This window comes from Aphelocoma coerulescens, chromosome 4 (assembly GCF_041296385.1).
Source record: "Aphelocoma coerulescens isolate FSJ_1873_10779 chromosome 4, UR_Acoe_1.0, whole genome shotgun sequence".
NCBI classification, from domain to species: domain Eukaryota; kingdom Metazoa; phylum Chordata; class Aves; order Passeriformes; family Corvidae; genus Aphelocoma; species Aphelocoma coerulescens.
Window position 1 is genome coordinate 75,428,595 of NC_091017.1, and position 21,549 is coordinate 75,450,143.

General features: G+C 38.9%; 1 protein-coding gene and 1 long non-coding RNA gene across 7 annotated transcripts in view; both read right to left on the reverse strand.

The window, feature by feature from the left end:
* Positions 1–3,107, reverse strand: part of LOC138109188 (uncharacterized) — a 132,874-nt gene extending 129,767 nt beyond the window's left edge. For 3 of the 4 annotated variants that reach the window (XR_011150345.1, XR_011150343.1, XR_011150346.1), the window contains exon 1: positions 2,786–3,107. This is a non-coding gene — a long non-coding RNA (uncharacterized lncRNA). The remainder of the gene's footprint in view (positions 1–2,785) is intronic. The other variant, XR_011150344.1, reaches the window with a different exon arrangement.
* Positions 3,108–11,083: 7,976 nt separating this feature from the next.
* The window catches only part of CTNNA2 (catenin alpha 2), a 463,984-nt gene continuing 453,518 nt past the window's right edge, over positions 11,084–21,549 (reverse strand). For all 3 annotated transcript variants that reach the window (XM_069014748.1, XM_069014753.1, XM_069014752.1), the window contains one exon: positions 11,084–12,249. In XM_069014748.1, the coding sequence (XP_068870849.1) occupies positions 11,962–12,249 (288 nt within the window). In that variant the 3' untranslated portion in view covers positions 11,084–11,961. The remainder of the gene's footprint in view (positions 12,250–21,549) is intronic.

A 21,549-nucleotide genomic window follows, 5' to 3' on the forward strand; every position in this document is an offset into this window, starting at 1 on the left:
TGTGCTCAAGTGGTGTCCTGCAGACACGGTGTCAGATCACGCAGGTTAATGAGACAGGCAGCCAGAAGTGAGCATAAAGGCAGAGCAAACAGGTTCACAAACCCTCACTGAGCTTTGTGCCATCCCACATAGGCTGCTCCCGGGCCCCTCCCTGCTCCCCAGCTCCAACACCCTGCAGTCAGATTTTCATCTGAACACACACACCAGGCAGCAGGAAAAACTTCCACACTTGATCACAGAAATCAACCCCAAAGCCCCCCCAGTTCAGAGCAGAAGTTCTGAGTATTCTGGAGAGATCAGATGAACTCAGCTCCCACACCTCCTTTCCATCCATGGCCTGGCTTCCTTTGCCACCTCCACCACCGTTTCCCACGTCTGCCAGACTTCTGTTTGGTTTTTAAGCAATGTGAGGTTTTGGGGAAAGATTAGTTGTACCTCCAAACACAACCTAACCTAAATAATTATGCTAAATGCCCAAATACTGCCTTTCATGCCCTAATTGCAGTAATCAACCCAACAGTTTAATGTTATCCAGCACACATTTCTGCACCGTGGTCTGCAAGCAAGTTTTGTGAGTCTTACAAAGGCACTAACCTAAAAATGGAGAAATTCAAGTGTCTGTAACAAACACACCATCACTTCAGGGTCTATCTATGAGAGATTGAAAGCCTGGGAAAAAAAGGATTTCCAGGCAAAGGAAGCTCTTGCTAAGAGGGTCAATGCTGAGTGGTTGGTTCCCACAGTAACACTTGTGCCATGCAAGGCACAATTTCAGTTCAGACAACACACAAGTCCCCATAAAATAAAACATGGAAATTAATCTCTCTCATCAAAGCCTGATCTGAGAAATCACACTTTGACAGGAAGCCAATAAAAATCAAACCCCTCCCTTCCCCCCCCCCCCCCAAACCCTACAGAGCCAAAGTGAGGGAGGGAAACAGTCCAGTTCAAGTTTTGAAGTGGCTGGGAAAAGAAAAGTGTCCCAAAAGTGAATGAAATTGCTGCAGAGAAACAGAAGCCTCCTCTCCTCCTACTTTACATTGCTGGCCCACAGTGTGGAGCCCCTGAGGTGTTTTCCTGGGGTACCCCAACCAAGTTACTCTCTCTAGCCAGGCAGCAAACTGAGCACAGTGGTTTAGCAAAGAGGGTCTCAGGTCACCACTGAGTGCATCCTGAGGGGAAAATGCAGAGCCAGCTATCAGCCCTTCTCTGAGGGTAATCACCACAGAGTGTGTGATCCAAAAGGAACACTTTGCTTCTGACAAATAACGCTTTGGAGATGGTGTGGGATGGCCCTGCTTTGGACAATCCTAATCCACACACCTGAGACACAGAGCTGCACATCCTCACCCTACAACATGTGGGGCAGAGGCTCCCCAGGCAGCTTTGAATAGACAGAGACTGCCTGGAAAAAGTGGTGGGAAGAAGGAGATTCTCCCTGGAGAAAGGGAAATCGGGTTCAAGAATAGAGCCAGAAGAAAGGGGAAAGACAAGGGAGGGAGCATACAGTGCAGAGAAAGGCATCTGAGAGGTGCAGGCATTGAAGCAAATGGGAAGGGAGTTTCTTTGAGGACAGTTTCCAGCCAGAAAGTCAGTGATTGATGGAAAACAAGTCTGAATTCAAGGAACCAGATGCAATAGTGCAGTGGACAAAGGTAGTTGTTCATACTGGTTTTTTTTTTTTATGACTATCCTATTTCCTCAAGACATTTTTGCATTTTAGTTCAGAAATATTATGGCACACATCCTAATGAATCTTGACTTTTACAGTTATTTTTATCTCCTTATGAAAGATTACTGTAGAGAAAAGTCATGTCTCTTCTGTATTGAAACCCGGGATAACTTTTTTCAGTCATTGTAAAATGCTGCTTATCAGGGCTTTACTTGCTCAGAAAAAGGCTGTGGTGCCGTTTTACTGCTTCTGGTTTCAGATGCAGCTCAGGCACAGCCACTTTGGTTATCTCCAGGTCACGTTCTGTGGCACGAGATAGATACTATCTCAAAAAACAACACAAGCAATACAGAGGCCTGGACCCATCTGAATGGTCTGAGATGGAGATCCATGAGAATTTTGAAACCATTGACTCTTTTGTGCCATGGATGCCCTCGGGCTGGCTCCAGCTTTCTCTTGCAGAAATGTGTGATAAAGACTAAAGCTGTTTGACAACATTTCCTCCATCCCAGGCTACTGGAAAAGCCTCCTGATGGCATCACAGTGGGGAATTATAAGATGCCCACCCAATGAGGTTAATGTAAATAACAACGCTTCCTCCTGAACACAAAATGCAGAGCAGGGAGGAAAAAAAAACCCAACTCATAAAATAATCAGTCCTCAAGTATTTCTTTAAGCAAGAACAGAGTTTTCAAAAACTTTACTGCAAGCCTAAAATCCCACAGCTTTGGAAGGAGTGAGAAGAATGTGAAAGCAGAAAATAAAAGAGCAAGGTGCTCTGCATCATTGAATTAATAATGTAGAAAAGACCTCCTGAGTAAGAAACACCAATCCTGAAAGGAAAAATAAAATATCACTGCAATCTAAAATACTTCATCAATAATAAATGCAATTCACTCTGAATGAGCTCTGTTAGCTCATTTTTTTCCTGTAGAAGTGCTGTAAGTGCAGGTTACCTCCTACAAGCAGCTTTTGCCACACACACAAGAGAGAGATTCTGCTGCTCAACTCCAACAATCTGAGGAGGAGCCTCTGCATCTTCTGCCACCACCTCTAAGCCCCCAAACCAAACAGATGAACATGAACCCTCCCTTGGCAAGAGCCTTCCCTTACCCACATCCTCGCAGCAAGGAATCACATTCCATCCAGCTGGGGAAGCTCCAGAGACGCAATTAAACTTAATGGGAGGCGTGGCTCCCAAATAAATGCATCTCTTAACCAGAGCACGGGGAGGTAAAGGTCGGTGTGCCCTCTGCAGAACGCAGGGCACTCCGACATTCCCACATCAGCTGCAGCCTTTCCATTTCTCTCTTCAAGTTTAATTTATGCCCTCGTTTCCTAATGAGCTGCACTAAAACAATAAGCCTTGATGGGAAGGGCATTGTCAGGGGACAGCTTGGTATGCCCAACACATGATGCTCTGCAGGTTAATATTAAGGCCAATCAGCAAACCGTATTCTCAGTCAGACTTTTTTGGGAGTAAAACCAGTGTAAATTAACAGGCTTTGGAGCTGCCCTAGCAATTTTCTCTCTCTTTTGTGTTGTCTTTTTTTTTTTTTTTTTTAATTTTCCCCCAAGTTTGAAAGGCATTTGAGAAGAAGATTAAGGGAAAAAAAAAAAAAAAAAAGTCTTTTAAGGAGTGATTTTCATTAAACCAAGGCAGTAGTTTCTGAAATGGAGACAAATGCCAATCTTTTACAGTCGTACCTGAGTCTGAAAGCAGCTTTCTGCTCTACCTTTCTGTAGTGAGGGAAAGAACTGAAAGATCCTCGTTCCTGGCTGTGCACAATTCAATGATCTGGGGACACAAGTGAAGCTAATTTATAAATTCTCCTAGATTCAGCCTGGCCAATAAAACTTCCAGTGTGAAAACCTTTATCCAGGAAATCAGTTTGTATGTACCATCTTTCTTTCAGACTGAGACTTGAAAATTTCCCATAATCCACAAAATTTGAATCTGAAAGATGCAACAGTTTCACTGTGAAGGAAGGTGACCATGGAGTGCAGCCCTTTCAGGAGGGGAGCTGCAGGTGTTGTGTGTTGGGTTTGTGGTATAATATTGGTAGATTTGACATCTGGAAGAATCAAGAGACAACTAAATATGTATCAGGGTGCTCATTTTGCTTTTCCTTTTTTAATATTTTTTGAGTGCTTTTTATTGACTTGTGCTTTACAGGGAAATAACCCACCTCAGATAATTTATTTTTTCATAAGATTCTTAGAGGATCCACACAATAAAAATTAGCTGAGGAAATTGATGGTGATAAAGCAGGATGCAGTAACAATATATGTCTCAAAATGCAACCCACAACAGTTCAAAAAATATTTTTACTGATGAAATATCTTTAGAAAATTAACAGAGATTACTGGTTTACATGTGAGTATTTATGTGGGCGTAGACTTAGACTAATTCAGTTTTATTTTTCTTACCATCAGCCTGGTGACGGGGGTGCAGTGAGAGTCTCCAGGATCTGTGTCTTATTCAGGGGCCACAGTGGCCAGTGGTTTGGGTCTCTTCTAGTCTGAAAATTTCTATAAAACATTTACAGACCTCTTTTTTCTTTCATTGCCTTCTTTAATATGCAGAATATATTTACACAAAGTGGGATGGGAAACGCTGCATCTGCCTGGATAAGCACAATAGGCTCCACTGACTGCAGTTTCACCATGCAAAGTCCTTAGGACGATGGAAAGGGGTGGAGAGAGACATTGAAGATTGATCAAACCCCCATTTCTCCTACATTCTTCCTTAAGTTCTACTAAAATTTAAGTGATAAAGCCTCCATATACCATTACATCTCGCTTAAATTTAATATCAAATAAGCTGCAATCAAATAAATTAATAAATAAAAGTATTTTAACCTATTTCTTCACTTATTTCCAAGGAATTAGGCATAGAACTTCAAGATGACTATACCTGACTATGTCCTAATTTATTTCAGGACTTGTTTTTGAGGCTTCCTTCCAGAGTGTCTTTTCAGAGATGCCAGTGCAAAATGCTTTTTCCCCTTCTCCTCCCAAAGATCCTAATCTGAAAATTTTCAAGGTACAAAGTGTAATGGCTTTCAAACAAATGCTAACACAGGGATATGGACTGTAACCCCCTTTTCATGATTCTTCTAACAGTAAAGAAATTTTTAAAGGATTGATTTGTGCAAAAATCAAATCCCAGCCCTAGGATTTTAGTGGGTGAAACAGTGATCCAGGTCCCCTTCCATTATGAGAGATGCTTCCAGCTTCTTCATGCTGAAGTGATGAAAGTTTACTAATAAAAGAGAAAGAATAGGTAGAAATGGATCAATCAAAGCAGGAAAGAAATTATAAAAAAATAGAGAAAAGGCAACCTGCAAGATCTTATCCAATACAGTTTTTGTGACTCCAGAAAATACCTATGATTTATGAACTTATATCACTCCTTCCCACAGATACTTCTATGTTGCTGTTGTAGGTAAAAGAAAAATAAAGATTATTTATATGAGCAGTAGAAGCACGTGAAGCACACACTGAGAAAAGCTAAAATCTCTTCCTGTGGACTGGTGACTCTTGTTCAGTGTACAATAAATGTGGAAGATACCTGCCCTCAGGCAGGGAATGTTTCCACAAATCCACACAAACACCAGTCTGTGGTTTAAACTGCTCCCAGAGACAGGGATCTCCCACAGGGTGTGTGGGATTTTTGAGCCATCGCTGCCAGTGAATGGAGATCACAAATTTGCTCCCCAAATATAGACAATTGTGTGAGCACCCAAATCAGTTTAGATCAGGGCATTAGGGAAAGCTGGAGGAGCTTTTCTTCCCAGGACAAATAAATGACTCACTGAAACACCCCAGAGCTGTCTGAGCCCTCAGCTGTGCACTCTGCAGATTTACAGCCCTGTCTGCAGGAACAAATGAACCTCAGATGCACGTGGGCTTCACACACCTCTATGACAAAGTCCGGTGATCTTAATTTATTTCACAATTATGGACCAAATAATGGATCTTCCTTACGGCCTCAGGTGTAGACCAGGGCCTAATTAATAATGGAAATTGTGTATGACAAGGAGCAGAGGGTGTCTGGGAGCTCCTGCAGGTTCCAGGCACGGGGCTGTGTAACGCTGAGTGACGCTGGGCAGTGACGCTGCTGGCCTGTGGTTTAACTGAGCCAGGCTGGGCTTCCACTCAGCCAAAACACCAACCAAAACCAAACATAAAACCACTAAAACCATATATCTGGGTTCATATATATATGTATATATCTTTAAATCATAGATTCATTTAGGCTGGAAAAGCCCTCTAAGATCATCAAGTCCACCCGTTCCCCCAGCACAGCCAAGGCCACCACTAAACCATGTCCCCAAGTGCCACATCCACACATTTTTTGAACACTTCCAGGGATGGTGAGCCCACCACTTCCCTGGGAAGCCTGTTCCAATATCTGAAACCCCTTTTTGTGATGATTTTTTTCCCTAAAATCCAACCTGGCGCTCCTCTGGCACAGCTTGATGCCATTTCCTCTCCTCCTGTCCCTGTTCCCTGGGAGCAGAGCCCAACACCCCCCGGCTGCCCCCTCCTGTCAGGGCAGAGCCACAAGGTCCCCCCTGAGCCTCCTCTTCTCCAGACTGAGGCCCCACAACTCCCTCAGCCTCTCCTGGTGCTCCAGAGCCTTCCCCAGATCTGTTTCCTTCCCTGGACATGCTCCAGCCCCCCAATGTCTGTCTTGGAGTGAGGGGCCCAATATATATGTATATATACATAAATATATATACACATATACATATTAAAATTCATTCACTGGGATCTTCAGAGATCTTAAAAAACTCAGTACATCCCATCCAGAAGGTGACATTTGTGCAATATTACAGCTTAATAAAGACAACACCTTCTTCCTGGGGAGTAGATCACATTTGTCACATTTTTGGTCATCTCTGTGTATCCTGGGAATTTTTGTGCAGGCACACCCAGAGTACACATAATTAAAATTAGTCACACTTATAGAAAAATATTCAAATAGATTATGAGAAATTAAGACTTGAAAATGGATTTTTGTTTTCATTTATCCTCTTGCTTCCTGCTAGCATCCAAATCTTTAGTTCAGTGAGGAGACTGAGCCATAAAGATAATTTAATATGACCTCCTCTAAATGCAGGCCAAAGAACCTTTTTTTAAAAAATAATTTCTGCATTAAATACTTCAGGAAAAGAAAATAATAGATCAAAACACATCCTTCTAGCAGAGTCATTACCTCTGAATATTCTAGGAGGCTTTAGAAACATAATCTCTTTCTTCCTTGTGTTTAATTTTTAGTGAGCCAGGATAAAGCAGGTAAGTACAAACATTTCACATTCTGCAGCGATTCCACTCTTTTCAAGTCCATTATTATGTAGGAGTTACCAAACAACACTGGAACTTTGAAATTTTGCCCAAAGGGAGAGGATAAGATTGGTAACAGCTACTCACCTATCACACCTCACCTAACATTATCAAAAGAAGGAAACAGTCCTCAAGTAATTAAATATTTATTCCTTTAAAGGTATAACTAGAGCACGAAAATACATTTCTACCTCCCACAGCTTTTATCAAGCTGTCAAGTTCTCCATAACTTGGTGTTAACTGAGTCATAAAGGGAAAAATATCTAAAGCAGGAGAAATGTGTGAACCCTTGCTTGAGGATGCACTTGGTCATTCAGTGAGAAATGGGAAAAAATCCCGGTTATTCCTGATCTCTGCAGGTGCAGCTCAGCAGCAAGATCGGGCTGTGCTCAACTTCCAAAGAGGTGCCTGAATTCCCTGCTGAGATGACATGGGACAACGTGTCTGCCCTTGGACAGAGCTTCAGCCCTGACCATTCACTTCTGAGCAAACTCCTGATGAAGTTTCAACCAAGAAAATGTATCCTTTTTGTCTCTTCCAGCTTCCTTCCTTCTCCACACACATATTCATCATCTTACAAATTAACTGAACAGCCCAGTCTGGTCTGAGGGGTTGTTTGACAGTGTATTTATAAAAAGAGTGAAAGGAAATTGCCTTATTTCCATTACAAGCCTTTAAGTCAGATTCGTACCAAGGGGTTCATTTAAAAAAACCAAACATACTAAGCTTTTGCTTGAAAAATCGACCGAAATCGTCATTTTAAGCCCATAAATAATCCATCCTCTGTCTTAAATTCGAGTTTCAGAGAGACACAGGAACCTTGCTTTGGCCAGCTTTCACGTGGACATACAGAACAAAGCACCAGATATAAAAATATCCACACAGTATTTCTGTGTTCATGGGACTGTTTCCCTCTGCATTTCCACACCTTGGTGCACCTCTTTTTAAGGTGTAAAAGACCTGATCAGCATTTCACACTCTGAGGGCACTGTAGCAGGAGAATACTGGATCAAAATGAATCTTGGCAGATGCTTTATCCCCTGCTCCCTTATTGTCAAAGCATTTGTTCAACTTTAAATATATGAAAACAATCATTCATATGGAGCCAAGCACCTAAACTCATCTGTGAGTTTAATAATGAGATTGAGATCACTGGGGACTAAGGATCAAGAAGTGCTACTACGTCTGAGTAATGTACTGTTATTTTTCTACTCTCCAAACCTCTATTCCTTTGTAGTAATGTCCTGCTCAGTAGCTCCTTGACTACTGGCTCCTTGACCTAAAATACATATTTAGCTATTTTCACTTTCAGATTCTTAATAAATAAACAAGTAAGGGAAAAAAAATAATCTTAGGAAAATTATTTTGGAAGTTATCTACAGGCTTTCTGTTTTCTCTGACTTCTTAATTCAGGAACTGTCTCCTTGCTGAAGATGTGTTTTATAAATTGAAATACCTTCACGGCCATTTTCCCATAGTTTATTAAAATGGGAAAGCCAAACTGGGAAGTTTATTAAGTGGGAAGTTTATTAAAATGGAAAGCCAAACTCTTCTCTCTAGCCTTGTTCTCATGGCCACAGGAGAAAAGCTACAGGCATTTCTGACTGATTTGGTAACTTGGGTGTCTAATTCTCACAGAGAAAATACAATGCCTGACATATGAAAAACAAGAAGAGTGACCAAAAAATTTAAAACCACACTAGAAACTGTCCCCAGCTCAGTGAGGCCTCTCTGACCCTCATGTTGGTCTTCAAAAAAGTCATTTCCTGTATATTTACCTGCTGGAAGCAAAATATTTAAAAATAACTAAATTCTGTCATGAAGAAATACATAAATGTATTCACTTCTCTTGCATCATAGGTACAACTTGAACATTTCCCAGGTTGTAGGTACACAGGAAGATGTGTGATACCCACACATTTTGGTTGAGAACCAAGGTGATAGTCATGAGAAAGAGGTGCAGATTTCTGAGCAAAGGTGTGGAGTTCCCTTTTTTCAGTGGAGGACTGGCTCTAGAGAACATTTATGAAATCCACATTCTTTTTTTATGCCTACACTTGATATTACACTCAGAATTCTTCTAGATCTGTAAGATTTGCAAGATTTCAAGATGGAAAGTCTGTGGGATGAATTCTTAAATGGGGCAGTTAATGGAATGATCACTGTGGCAATTGTGACACTGTGAAAATGGATTCCACAATTTACTTAAGAAAAATTTTTACTCTGTCACCCCACAGTTTTGAGTTCTAAGGGCCAGTGATTACTTTTCGCTTCTTTAGTAATTTCATAGAATGGTTTGGGTTGGAAGGGACCCTAAAAACCACCTAGTTCCAAACTGTCGGTGCCTTACCTGATTTAGTCTCTCCTTACCTGACAGCAGTTCCAGACTTTGTAACACTTCTCACGTTTCCATGAACTTTTCCATCCCTTGTTTCAGATGAGTTGATAAAAACTGCATGAGCAATTCAAACACACGCACCCAGCATTTTCCTCTACCAAACCTGTCCTCATCCTGTTGGCTTTGCTGCACGACCTGGGCACTGAACTGGCACATCCTGGTTGGTTCTTGGTTCGTTTTTTTTCGTGTGCATTACTTTATCATTTATCAGTACTAAGTTTTATTGTGTGACCATAAAGATATTCAGAGCACGGATGGACAAAAGGCAAATAATCCGTCCAAAAGTAGGACTCTAATGGCCATGTACTAAGTCGCCCAAAATCACTCTGGGTTTTTCCCTCACTGCCTGATTTTCCTGGAGCATTTCACAGACACAGTCACTATTCTGAGTGACTGATACCAGACTCCTTTCACTATGATCTTTATCCATGGAGACTCCAGCACTGGAGACTCCACATGTTCACAGATGACATTTGTCTACGTGCTTTCCTCTAAACTTTTCCATTTAGAGCAACAACATAATTTTAAAGCAACCACTGAGTTAATTCATCAGAGTTTTAGAGGAAAACACTTCTGAAGAAGAGCTATTACTTTTATTCATGGCAAAAGGCCCATTTTCCTTTTTCATGCAACACGGTGGGACATTTTTACTTGTCTGTTATTTGCTATTTTTATCTTTAGACTCTGTACCTTTCTTTTGTCTCTGTAATCTTGTTTGTAAAGATCCCAGTTACTTTTAGGGGGTTAATTGTTACCACAAGCAATGTCAGTCTATGTCAGACTCCAAGGCTTTACAGGGAAAGCTCTGCAAGGACTTTCCCACATCTCATGTATTTTGGTCATGTCTACACTCTGCAGTTCTGATTGGGGAACTGCTTTTATTACACAGTACAACTAAACAAAGCAAAAATAGTAATTTCCTAAAAGACCTCTGAGAGTACATTTCTTTACATAGACTGTGTAGGAGGGTAATAGAACAAAATTTGGTACTTTGCTATTCTGAGGAATAATCAGCGTATCTGAGACAACATCCAAACATCTCTCAAAAACTCTCCATGGGCTACACTTGTCACTATTGGTGTTGAGACTCAGTGTTTATCAGTGTTTCAAGTCCCCTGTGAGGCCATGAGATTCCCTTAACTTGACAGTATTTAATTATAAGGAAAAGGAATAAATGTTCATTGTTTTTCTTTTATATATACCAAGACTTTTTGATAATGATAATACAGGCTCCGTAGCTGAGCCATCTGTTGGGGTTTAAAAGGAATAAAAGGAGATATTTGTGCAGTAGACCTTATACAGGTCTGTAAAGTGTGGCACAATAGATGATTTCCAAGGTTCTGAAGTGCCAGCCTTAGAAGTTTACAAATTGAATTATCTTTATGATTGTTCTGAGGCATTGTATTTAAACAAATAATTTCATCCCACGTGACACATATGTCTCATAGGTATTGAGGGTTAAATCTGTCTCAGATTTAAGCTCTGGTTTTGACTCACTGACCATGTTTGGCTTATTCTGGTTCTTAAAAAAAAAGAGAAAATTCACAAAAAATTCAAAGTAGGAAGACAAAAAAAGTAAGCACGAGGCAGAATTACTAACTCTATACACCAACTATGACACGGGAGATATCTGCATTAAAGGAGATGAGCCAGATTGAGGATTCCAAGGTTAAATGAGTTTATTGAGTTAGTGGTTACAATGGTATGTCAGATACCTGTAATCCAAGCTACACCTACATATTTGCCTCTAAATTCTCACACTGTCAGTTTCCGTGTCTCTAAACATTCCACCACCAGGTCTTCTATTACTAATATTATAATAATAATAATCAGAATAATAATCATAATATAAAAGGCAATGTCAATCACCATATTGTGCTTCATACTCCACCATAAGGAATTCAATTGGCAAAAGTAAACCTCTGGTCATATTAATGGGATTAATTGAAATGTGAGCAATCATAACACTACTAGAATATAAAGAACAAAATCTGGTTTAAAAGAAGCATTTTTAAGATGAATTAGTTTGAATCTGTTTTAAAAATTCACATACTATAATGAAGATGACTTAAAAGTTATATCATTTAATTATTGGGCCACACATTGAAGCATATTGGCTAGTACATTTTTGCACTGCAACAGAAGCAATACAAGCTTTATGGTCTACCATTACAATTCCTTTTTTTTTTTTTTTTTTCACTTAATATACCTGCCAACCTAATGTTTCTTGCATGCATAAAAATTTCGGGGTTTAGACTTGAATTTATCATTTATTCCACACGTATACCCCCATGATGCAAATTCTTTGGCCAATTTAATGCTATAGTTTAGTTTAAAAAGGAAGCTTGGAGTTAAGTCCACTTAACATCAGGAGGCAATGTCCCAAATTTTGGGCACTGCAGAGAGTTATTTACTGGACTAGAGTCTCAGGTCGCATGCAAATTGTCACTTTGTCCCCCCACCCCATGCCAGACGCACACAAGTCGGCAGGTACGCATACAAAAAAGAATATAAAACCCTCCTGGTAAAGCTCAGTGGTTTAGAATGAATCCATAGCTTTAAATTCACTTAAGGCCTGTACAGGGGAAATATGTTTCTTCTGGGACCCTCTCCTCACTCGTGTCTGATATTCTTCTGGTTTTTCTCTCTTTACTAGAGGTTTCTTCTCGGGGGCCTTCATCTTCCAAGATACAACTGGAGAGTTCACTGCAGCAGTGCCATAGACCTTCTGATATTTAGTAGAAGCCACATATGATGCTTTCACTGTAAGGACCACAGCGTTCATCAGGTTTTTAGCTGCCTGGATGAGAGAAGTGGCACTGTCCAGCTACAAACAGAAAACAAAATGAAATATAGCATGGTTACTCGAAAACAAAATACAGCAAGGTCATTCCACGGCTGGATCACTGGGCCATTTCCTGACTGAAGCCTGGATCCTCCCAGATCTCATTAAAGGTGGAACAAATCCTCCTCCGCGGGGTATCTTGGAGTATCCAGCACTGGCAACATCAGGCACTGATCAATACCTCACATTACTTTATTTAATAAGTTAAAGGAAAAACTTGTGTTGTCTGTGGGTTGTTTTTTTGTTTGTGGGCTTTTTTGGTTGTTGATTCCTTTTCTGCAGTTTAGGAAGTTGTCTGTTTTCTCACAAAAAACCCCTTTACTTCTCACTTAAACCTTTAAAAATTTACTGTTACATGTCAGAAACTGCAAAACAGGTCAACAGGGATTTTTCCCAAGTGTTCCAGTTTGTTCTAATTATTCCTGTTAAGCCCAGGATACCACCCCCAATGATGTCTACGGGCACAGTGTGAGGCCAGCGCTGAGCTTGTTAGAGAATCCCATCTGAAAAGATGAAAGGAGGTTCTGAAACCCCTACAGAAATGAAAAGATGAGACAGTTAACTGCAGGTTTTGGCAGCTCCTGTAATGTGTGAGTTACTTATGGTCTCAAGGAACGTTACTTTGTGGTTACCAGGCTTTTTGTACCTTTGTGCTTCTCCCATGCACGAGTCTGCCTGAGGATCCTGGGTCCTCGGGATGTAAGAGCCCTTAAGGACGTGCTGAACTTCAAAACATTGGGACTTCCACTCATCAAGCTTCCATTGTACACTGCAGTGAAGTTCATACCACTACCCAAAACTTTCAAAAGGATTTCAAGCATATAATGGGGACTTCCAAGGCAATGTCTCAATGTTCCACAATGTGAATCAGGCACTTGCCAGATCCAAGTGGATATTCTCAAAGTAGCAGGTCCTAAAAATATGCTCCTAAGGACTGTAACAAGCCAGGTTACTACTTATGATGTTCAATTATCCCTTTCCTAAAATACTGAAAGAGTATTATCACTTTTTTTTTTTGTGATAAAGGCTTTTGGTTATACCATGGAAGCGGCTTCAATTATTTCTGTCTTTCCCAGACAGTAGGAACGATTTGGGATGTAGTATTACTTTAACTCTCTGATTCCACTCCACATGTTCACTAAGTTTTTAGCTATTTTTAATTAGTATAAATGTCCTGTGTCATTCCAAACCTTTCCTGCTCCCTATTTTGGAAGCATATGGCTCTGTAATATAAATGCTAAGCAAGGTAAGCAGGACAAACAGCCATAAGGCAATTACAAAAGCCACACCACACCTCACAACAAGCATTTCAAATCATTAACAGAAGAGTCCAGGCGAAATCTCCTTCAGGAATGTCAGTGACCGATGTGAACAAAAACAGACATTACAGAAAGCCTGTATTTGAAACCACATTATACTTACCTGGAGTTTTTTATTTCCTCTGCTCTGGCCTTAAACTCATTAGAGTTCATTAAATATATACACAGCTACATAGAGTAAGGTGAAAACCACAAAAAGCATTCTCATGATATTCACGTACGTGGTGCCGTTCCCTGAAATACACAGTTAATTGCCTGCCCCCAGTAAATATTTTTCCTCGGGACTAATTTGTATTTCTGTTAGTAAAAGAAACGAAGTTAAAAGATGGAAAATTACATTACATGGCAGAAACATGACTGTTCAATAGGGAGTAATGAAATATAATCCAGTCTAGTGTTATTCTATAACCACACTACTGCATGATTTATAAGGCAATCTGTATGTTTGTTGGCAAATAACAGATCACACTCTATTAAATTAGGATATTCTAATTTACTACAGAGATCTACAATCAAGCATTATTCATTGTTAAATGATTCTTTCTGAAACACTGGTGGATTGATATTGAATATAAAGTGATACCGTCAAATAGTGTTTACTTCATAATCAGTGTGGATAAACTGACTGGATTAAACCTCTATTGCACATTCCTGAATAAATTCTGGTTGCTGAAGGTTTCCAACAGCTTCACATTTTCCATCATGAAAAGCCTTCTGGTAGCTGTTTTACATATATTAAGGAACAGAATGATTAAAGGAAGCATTTTAAAATGAGGGGGCACCTAAATTAGATGCTTAAACCCATAAACAGAGTTCCACCTACGCCTCTGAACACAGTAATTAGTAATTTTATGGACTGTATTGATAAGGGCACGCAGAATCTTGCACTTACTCAAGATCAGATGCAGGCTGCAATGACACCTTTTAGAAAACCACGTTACCTATTTTGATGCCATTTCAACTCTCTTCAGTTTCAATATGCTGTTAGAGTAGATAAGAGCTCCCTGTTCTCACCATTATTAATCACATTTTAAGAAGCAGATACTCAGTCTTTGACCCTAATATCCATTTATCTTGTATAACACTTCCAAGTCTTGAAATCAGAAAAGAGACATAAAACCCCATTACAGGCTGTGTGTTCTCCAAAATCTGCTGGTGGCCATTCCATGCATCCAATTTGGCTACCTAAGCACTTCCAGTGACTTTCTTACGGCCTCCAGCTCCTTGCTTGTATTATGGCTCAGCAAAGAAGAATTAAACTGAATGAACATCATTCCAATTAACATTTAGATCTTCCTACACCGCCGTGTTGCTCCAGTTTTAAGCTGTTCTTTGTCACACTGGCACAAAGCTGGAATGAGGCAGCAGCGAATCAAGCCCTGAGTGTGTTAATTCCTTACAAAATCTGGGCACAGAAACATATGCACTTTTCCAAAAAAAAAAAAAAAAAATCATAAGAAGGAAAATTAACATTGCAAATAAAAGCACCACTAGGAAGATTACTGCAGAGTACAGAAGGCAACCTTTACTCCCTACAACGCCCACAGAATTACAGATAGAACAATGGATTTTGGTCCTAACACCCAACAGAGCCTTTGACTTGCTGCACAAAGTAATGGTGTTCTGCTGCTTAGACCTCTTTAAAAATATGTTTGCTTGCTTTTAGGAAAAAAAAGCCCTCTCAACCATAAAAGATAAACTTAGGTTACTGTCCCACAAAACTCTAAGAACAGTGAAAGCTGAGGAAAATTCGAAATTTGTAAAGAACCTAAGAATAAATGCACTGGAGCTGGTCACCTAGAATAATTAAGGTTGGAAAAGATCTGCCAAGAACATAGTTCCAAAATTTTCTTCCCCCTAGAGAAAATCCTTCAGGTTTTGAGGAGATTTGAGCTGCTTATCAGCGGTGCCGCAATTTTCCTGCACCACTTGCATAATTTTCCAGAATCTTGAGATAATCAAGGTTTCTTGCTTCTTTTACATAGACACATAATCTAAGTGAAATAACCAGCAATTGCAATAGCAAAATAGCTGAAGAAATGGGAGAGAATAAAGCTGGAAATTTTTGTCCTTACCAGTAAAGCAATGAAAAGAGATGTTCTCCCTGCATTGTCACACCCCTGTAACGGGGAAGAATTATGTTTCATATTTTAGAAGGGCGAAAATCTAACTTCCAGAGATGTCTTCATATTTATAATAATAAATATCCATAAAATGTAAGGGAAATTGAGGAAAAAAAAAATCTGTATTTCCAGTCAGTAAGGATATAGAATGGGTAGTTTTAGAAGAGCTGGTTGCTTAAGAAAGTTCTATATCATTACTGCTGATTTTAATAAACCTTGAAAAGTGGGTGAAAACATCAAAAGAATTGTAGATAGTTTCTAGTCTTGAAATATTTGAGCAATGCAAATAAAATGACCTGTGAAATTATAGGCCAGCTCAGCTGACAGCACTCCCAAATTAAATGATGCAATGTCTGTGACAGACTCCATAAATAGAGGAAAGAAATGCAGTTAATGGAAACCAAAGGGCTGTGTGGGTTAAAATATTTTCAAAGTAACCTACATCATATTTCGGTAGGATTTAACTTTGAATTGCTTAAAATAATTCTGTGGGTATAATTGGATCTTTGAAAGGTCTTTTGCTTAGTAATACATGACAGTTTGATTAAAAACTCAGTTGACACAAAACTAAGAAGGCACATACACAGAAGGATTCCACATTCTCCAGCAGCTGCTTCCAGAAGTACATACACATACACACAAAATAATCAGTGCTCAACAGTGAATTTCGCAGTGGGGTCTTGGAGAACCCATTTGGAGGCTTCACAATATTAATATTTCTACTAAAAGCTTGGAAAAAAAGTCACTCATTTGATGAAATTTGCAGATAACAATTGGGAAAGTGGCAAGTCATGAAGAGGGCAAGTGACTGATAGCTAATTAGCTCCTAGAAGTCACAAATGCAGATTTTATTTTGGCCAGACCTACAGAAGATGATGTTTAATTATCCAATAAGGAACTTTATTCTCTGCAGGATCCCAGGCAATCACTCCTTGAGTTCACAAAAAGGAGGAGACTGATGAAATATGTTTAATTATCATATTCAGTTTATCGTCCATCGACAGTTATGGGATACTGAGTCCTCTTCTCAATGCAAGAACAATACCGAGGAGCTGGGAAAGAATTTAAAGAAACTCAGTAACAAAAACCATCTTTTATGGGAAAGATTCAGCCAGCTCTGTTTTTCCCATTTCCAAGTGAATGACTAAAAATGAGTTGACTGAAATCAGCAAGTACATGGTAACAAAGCTGATTATATTTCAGGTTCCACAGGTTAGACAAAGATAAAACAAAACTTAAAGGCTGAGAGGTGAAGCTGGTCATTTTAGTTATTAATTACCTGAAATTATTTATTTAGCAGTTATATTAAATAATCACAAGAATTCATGAAAGATTGATTCTATTTCTTGAAATTGTGAAATCAATATTGGATGGTTTTGCTTAATATGTATTAACTATTGGACATTTTTAGTGCACATCAATTCAGGGAGCCTGTGCATCAGTTATGCAGGAAGGCAGCTGAGATCATATCAACAGCCCCTACTGACCTTGAAAAGTATGAACACAAAAAATTAGTATTAGGAGCTATTGATAAATAGAGTTTGGTCTGGTTCATTTTGTACAGATTGGGAAGAGAAAATACCTTTTATTTTACACATTGATAAAGAATCCTTAGGCTCTCAAATACACTTGGCTAAGACTTGATTTGTACATCTTTAGCAGGTGACTTAGGCATTGCCAAGCCCTTAAGGCTTTCTGTGAATTCTGGGTGCATTCCTTGCTTCTCCTCCTTTCCCAACAAAGTCCACACTTTCCTGGACAGGTACAGTTGCTCTTATCACAACCCAAAAGTCAATCAACAGTCTCCAGAGAAAATACGGCTACAATTATGCAATTGTGAACCTGGATGGTAAATCAGGAGTATAGATTTCTCAGCTTGTATTCTTATGCAACAGAACGTTTTCCTCTCAGCTGTGCTTAACTGTAAATCCATCCCTACGTACACAAGATGTATGCAAGAAAAAGATCTTATTCATAAAATTACGTCTTACATTTCTGTGGCACATTTCATGCATAAAACATGACCCTGTTAGAGAGAGCCAATGCAAGAATGGCCTGTTTGCCATTCACATGCTCTCATCCCTATGGAAGGAGACATCTGCTGCTTATCAGCACTACTGTGCAATGGCTGAGGGTCTGTTTTAGTCAGTCACTTCAAAATGTTCAGAGGGTTCTTGCTAGCTACAGTCCATTGTGAGAAAACCATCCTATATACGTGAAAATCTCTCTCCCTCAAAAAAAAAAAAGTCTTTATCTGGAATGTAACGTGGTCACAATGATGTTAAAAATGGATCTGTAGCCACATAGAGAAAATTGAATTGTACTTGTCCTGTCCTTGCCATTTGTTTTCACATTTGGCTGCAATTAACTTACTCCTTTATACATGATGAATATTTAATTCATTCTGGGGGTAGTTGTGTTTTATAGGTGCCCAATCCATTCAATAACCACCCTCATCTGCATTTTTTCAATTACAGGTAAGAAACCCAAGGGATTCCCAAGCCCATTTGGTTTTATTTAACAAAGGCTGCCACATCCAAGGACAAGAGAAAGCACAGGAATACAGCAAGAACTATGGGTGTCTTCTGTCTTCCATGGACTATTGTCATTTTAAAACACATTACCACCTGCTTTATGCTAATTTGCAAAAGCAGAAGCAAATAAAAATACTCCCAGAACTAACATTCTCAATAAAATATAAACAGGCATAATAGGGATGCATTTCTACATTTGCCTTGCTTATTCCAGGTAAATATTCTAGCATTTTAGAAGCAAAAGGATATAAGACAAAATGATATCCTAATTAATTGGCTTTGAGAAGAATACTTAATGTGAAAGCTCATATTTTAACAACTGAAATGGTGAAATGACAAAAAGACAATTGGAAACACCTGAAAGTTAACTAATTAGCTAATTATTTTTCTGGAAAATAATTATTACTGGTGTCTCTCCAGCCTGCAGGTCCCAAAGGTGGAAAAATACATTTTTGAATTTTTGATATATATTAGGTTTTTTTCTATTCAACAAATGCATTTACAATCAATAAATTATTTCTCCAATACTATTGCTATGAAACAAAAATTACAAATTTTCTTCTAGCTACCAAATATAACATAGGTTATTTCCTCAGTATTTAACACTTAATTAATATCTTGTTGAATTCCTTTCACAAGCCAATGGGGGAAATTATTTTGATCCATAACAAAAAAATCTCTCAGAAACATTTAATTTTCTTTTTGTGCTCATTATCTGCCATTTCACAGGAAGAAAAAGATGCCAAACCAGTATCACTCACCAGAAACACTGTAAGGACAAGAAATCATATACAGCATTGAATTTTTAAAATTCAATTTCTTTAGCAGTCTTTTTCATGCTACAGCACTGTGTCAGAACTTTCAGAGTCTGTTGCTGAATTAAGGTATTGGACAACAATCTGAATGCCAAAATATCTGGAAAAATTCTACAGGATAAGGAAAAAAATCCTCAGTGAATAAAGCTAAAGGTGTTTTGTAGATGGGGACAGGATTTCACTCCATGAATTTGGTTGTTTATACCCCACAGTTTCTTTGCTAAGCTTCAAACACTTTCTACACCAACATACAACCAAGAAACATGGGAATGAATCTTCTGCCACGGTGGCTCGAGGGTTTTTTCTTCCAAATCTTCCTCATTCTGCACAGAACTAATGCCTGGAGGATGAGGCCAGTGGTGGAATGTCCTGGGCAAAGAGCAGGATTGTGTAATGGCCATCCAAATTCCAACAGTACCTGAAGCAAACTCAGCATAACCACATTTATAACTTCAAAACCATTCTGCCCCATGGAATTTGCTCTGAGTTCTTGGATGATTAACAGGAAACAGAATTTTGTATCACTGATTTAAACCTAATATTCAACAAGATAAAATGTCTGCAACAAGATGAAGTCCAAACTCTATCTGAGAGGAGAGTCAAGCTCCAACTATAACTACAACTTTTCTGTATTGCCAGGAGGCTTACTGAAGAAAATGAGAGTAGGAAGTCTGTCAGAACTCAGTATCAAACCCAATAAAAAAGCAATTTACAGTAATTTACACAGGGATTCACATGCCAGAAGTCTACCCAAGACACAGCATTGTCTGAACCTGAGGTCACAGAAAAGCACAGACAGGTCTCTGTCAAAAGCATCAGTACAAAGCTCCATGATCATATCCAATTTCAGCTAAATCTGAAAAAAAAAAAGGAAATCCAGGATACCTAACTAGTGTGTGCTACTGATCCCCCTGCTCCCAACCTGAGTTGTGACTTGTTTGTAATTTGAAGATTAGAAACATTTTAAAAGCCCAAAATAATCTAGTGCTCTTTGAAGCTGAGTTTTAGAAGCAAATCTTTTGTTCTCTATCTAGAGAACAGGTAAAATAACAAGAAAAAACATGTCTTTCTAACACTCTTACCTGAAAGAAGTCCAGGTCATGTCTGGTTGGCTGGAAATTGTACTCAGTGATAAAATGCAGGAGACTTTGGATATGAAAAAAATCAACATAGCACCGTAACACTTTATGTTTTACATGAGGCTGTGTTATCTCCTCCTATTCCTCCTGATTTTGTCACAAAGAAAACAAAATGGAAAGCAGGATAAAGCAGGATGTAAGATGCAATTCTGAGGAATGTGCTATTTCCCCAAATTCTTTTTTAATTTGTACAAGTGTCAGAGAGGTATCTGTATGTGATTTATCTCCACATCTTCAATTGTGAGATCTGCCACTTTTTGAGGCAAATCTACTCCTTCAGCTACTTTCCTATCTCTAAAGTCATGCTTGCTAGGTCAGCACAGGGACACTTTGAAGATAAAGTGCTCCACGGGCACAGCTGGCTTTTCTCAGGAAAGGGCTTGGAAATGATGCATCAAACACATCAGAAAAAATCAAATCAAATCAAATCAAATCAAATCAAATCAAATCAAATCTTGTTGTGGACTAGAAGATGATACCAGGACAACTATTCCTTGCCTCCTAACATTTGCCTGCTGTTGTTCACATACATTTTATGTCTTGTAGAAGCAGATAAAGGGTTTGATCATTCAAGATATTGATCATTTCTGAGGTGCTAAAAGGCCTTTTCTTCCTTGGAGCTGAGGGTCCTTCCAGTGTTGCTCAACTCAATCAGTGAAAACACTCCCTTCTCTGTTTGATTCCCTGAGCACTTTCCAAGACTTTACAACAACGTGAATGAAATTTAAAAAAAGGAAAAAAAAAAATCAAAACTCCACAATAGTCTTCAAGGGAAAGCTGCATCAGGCAGACAGAGCTGGCTCTATCATATACAAAAATAATTTCTAATGGAAATTCTATCATTTTATACCACATAAATTATTCATTATTAATGGTTCCATTTATTTGAACAACTCAATCAATGATTAAACAACATTCAGTAAGTAACAGGAGCTCCCTACCAGAAGGAATTTTTTCCCATGGCAATTACTGAACAAACAATTTGTAAATGCATCTATTCATTACAATTTTAACTTTAGCTAACACTAAATGCCCTTAAAAAACATCAAAACAGGTAAAAATTACCTGTTCTTACTCACTGCAAGCAAATGAAACCAGAACAAAACCAGAAGAAAACATTTGTAAAGGCTGCTGCAATTCACAGGGAAAGAACAAGCAAAGATGACAGCAAATTGAGAATAAATTGGAATGAATAAAATCTTGCTCTGAATTCTAAGGGCTCATTTTTATTACTCATGTCTTATTATGCAAATATTCTTTTAGGATGCAAAGAACCTTTTGAGGTCATCTAGTTCAATGCTCTGTTGAAAATTTGAATGACATGAGGCTGTTCTGGATTTTGCTCAAATTCA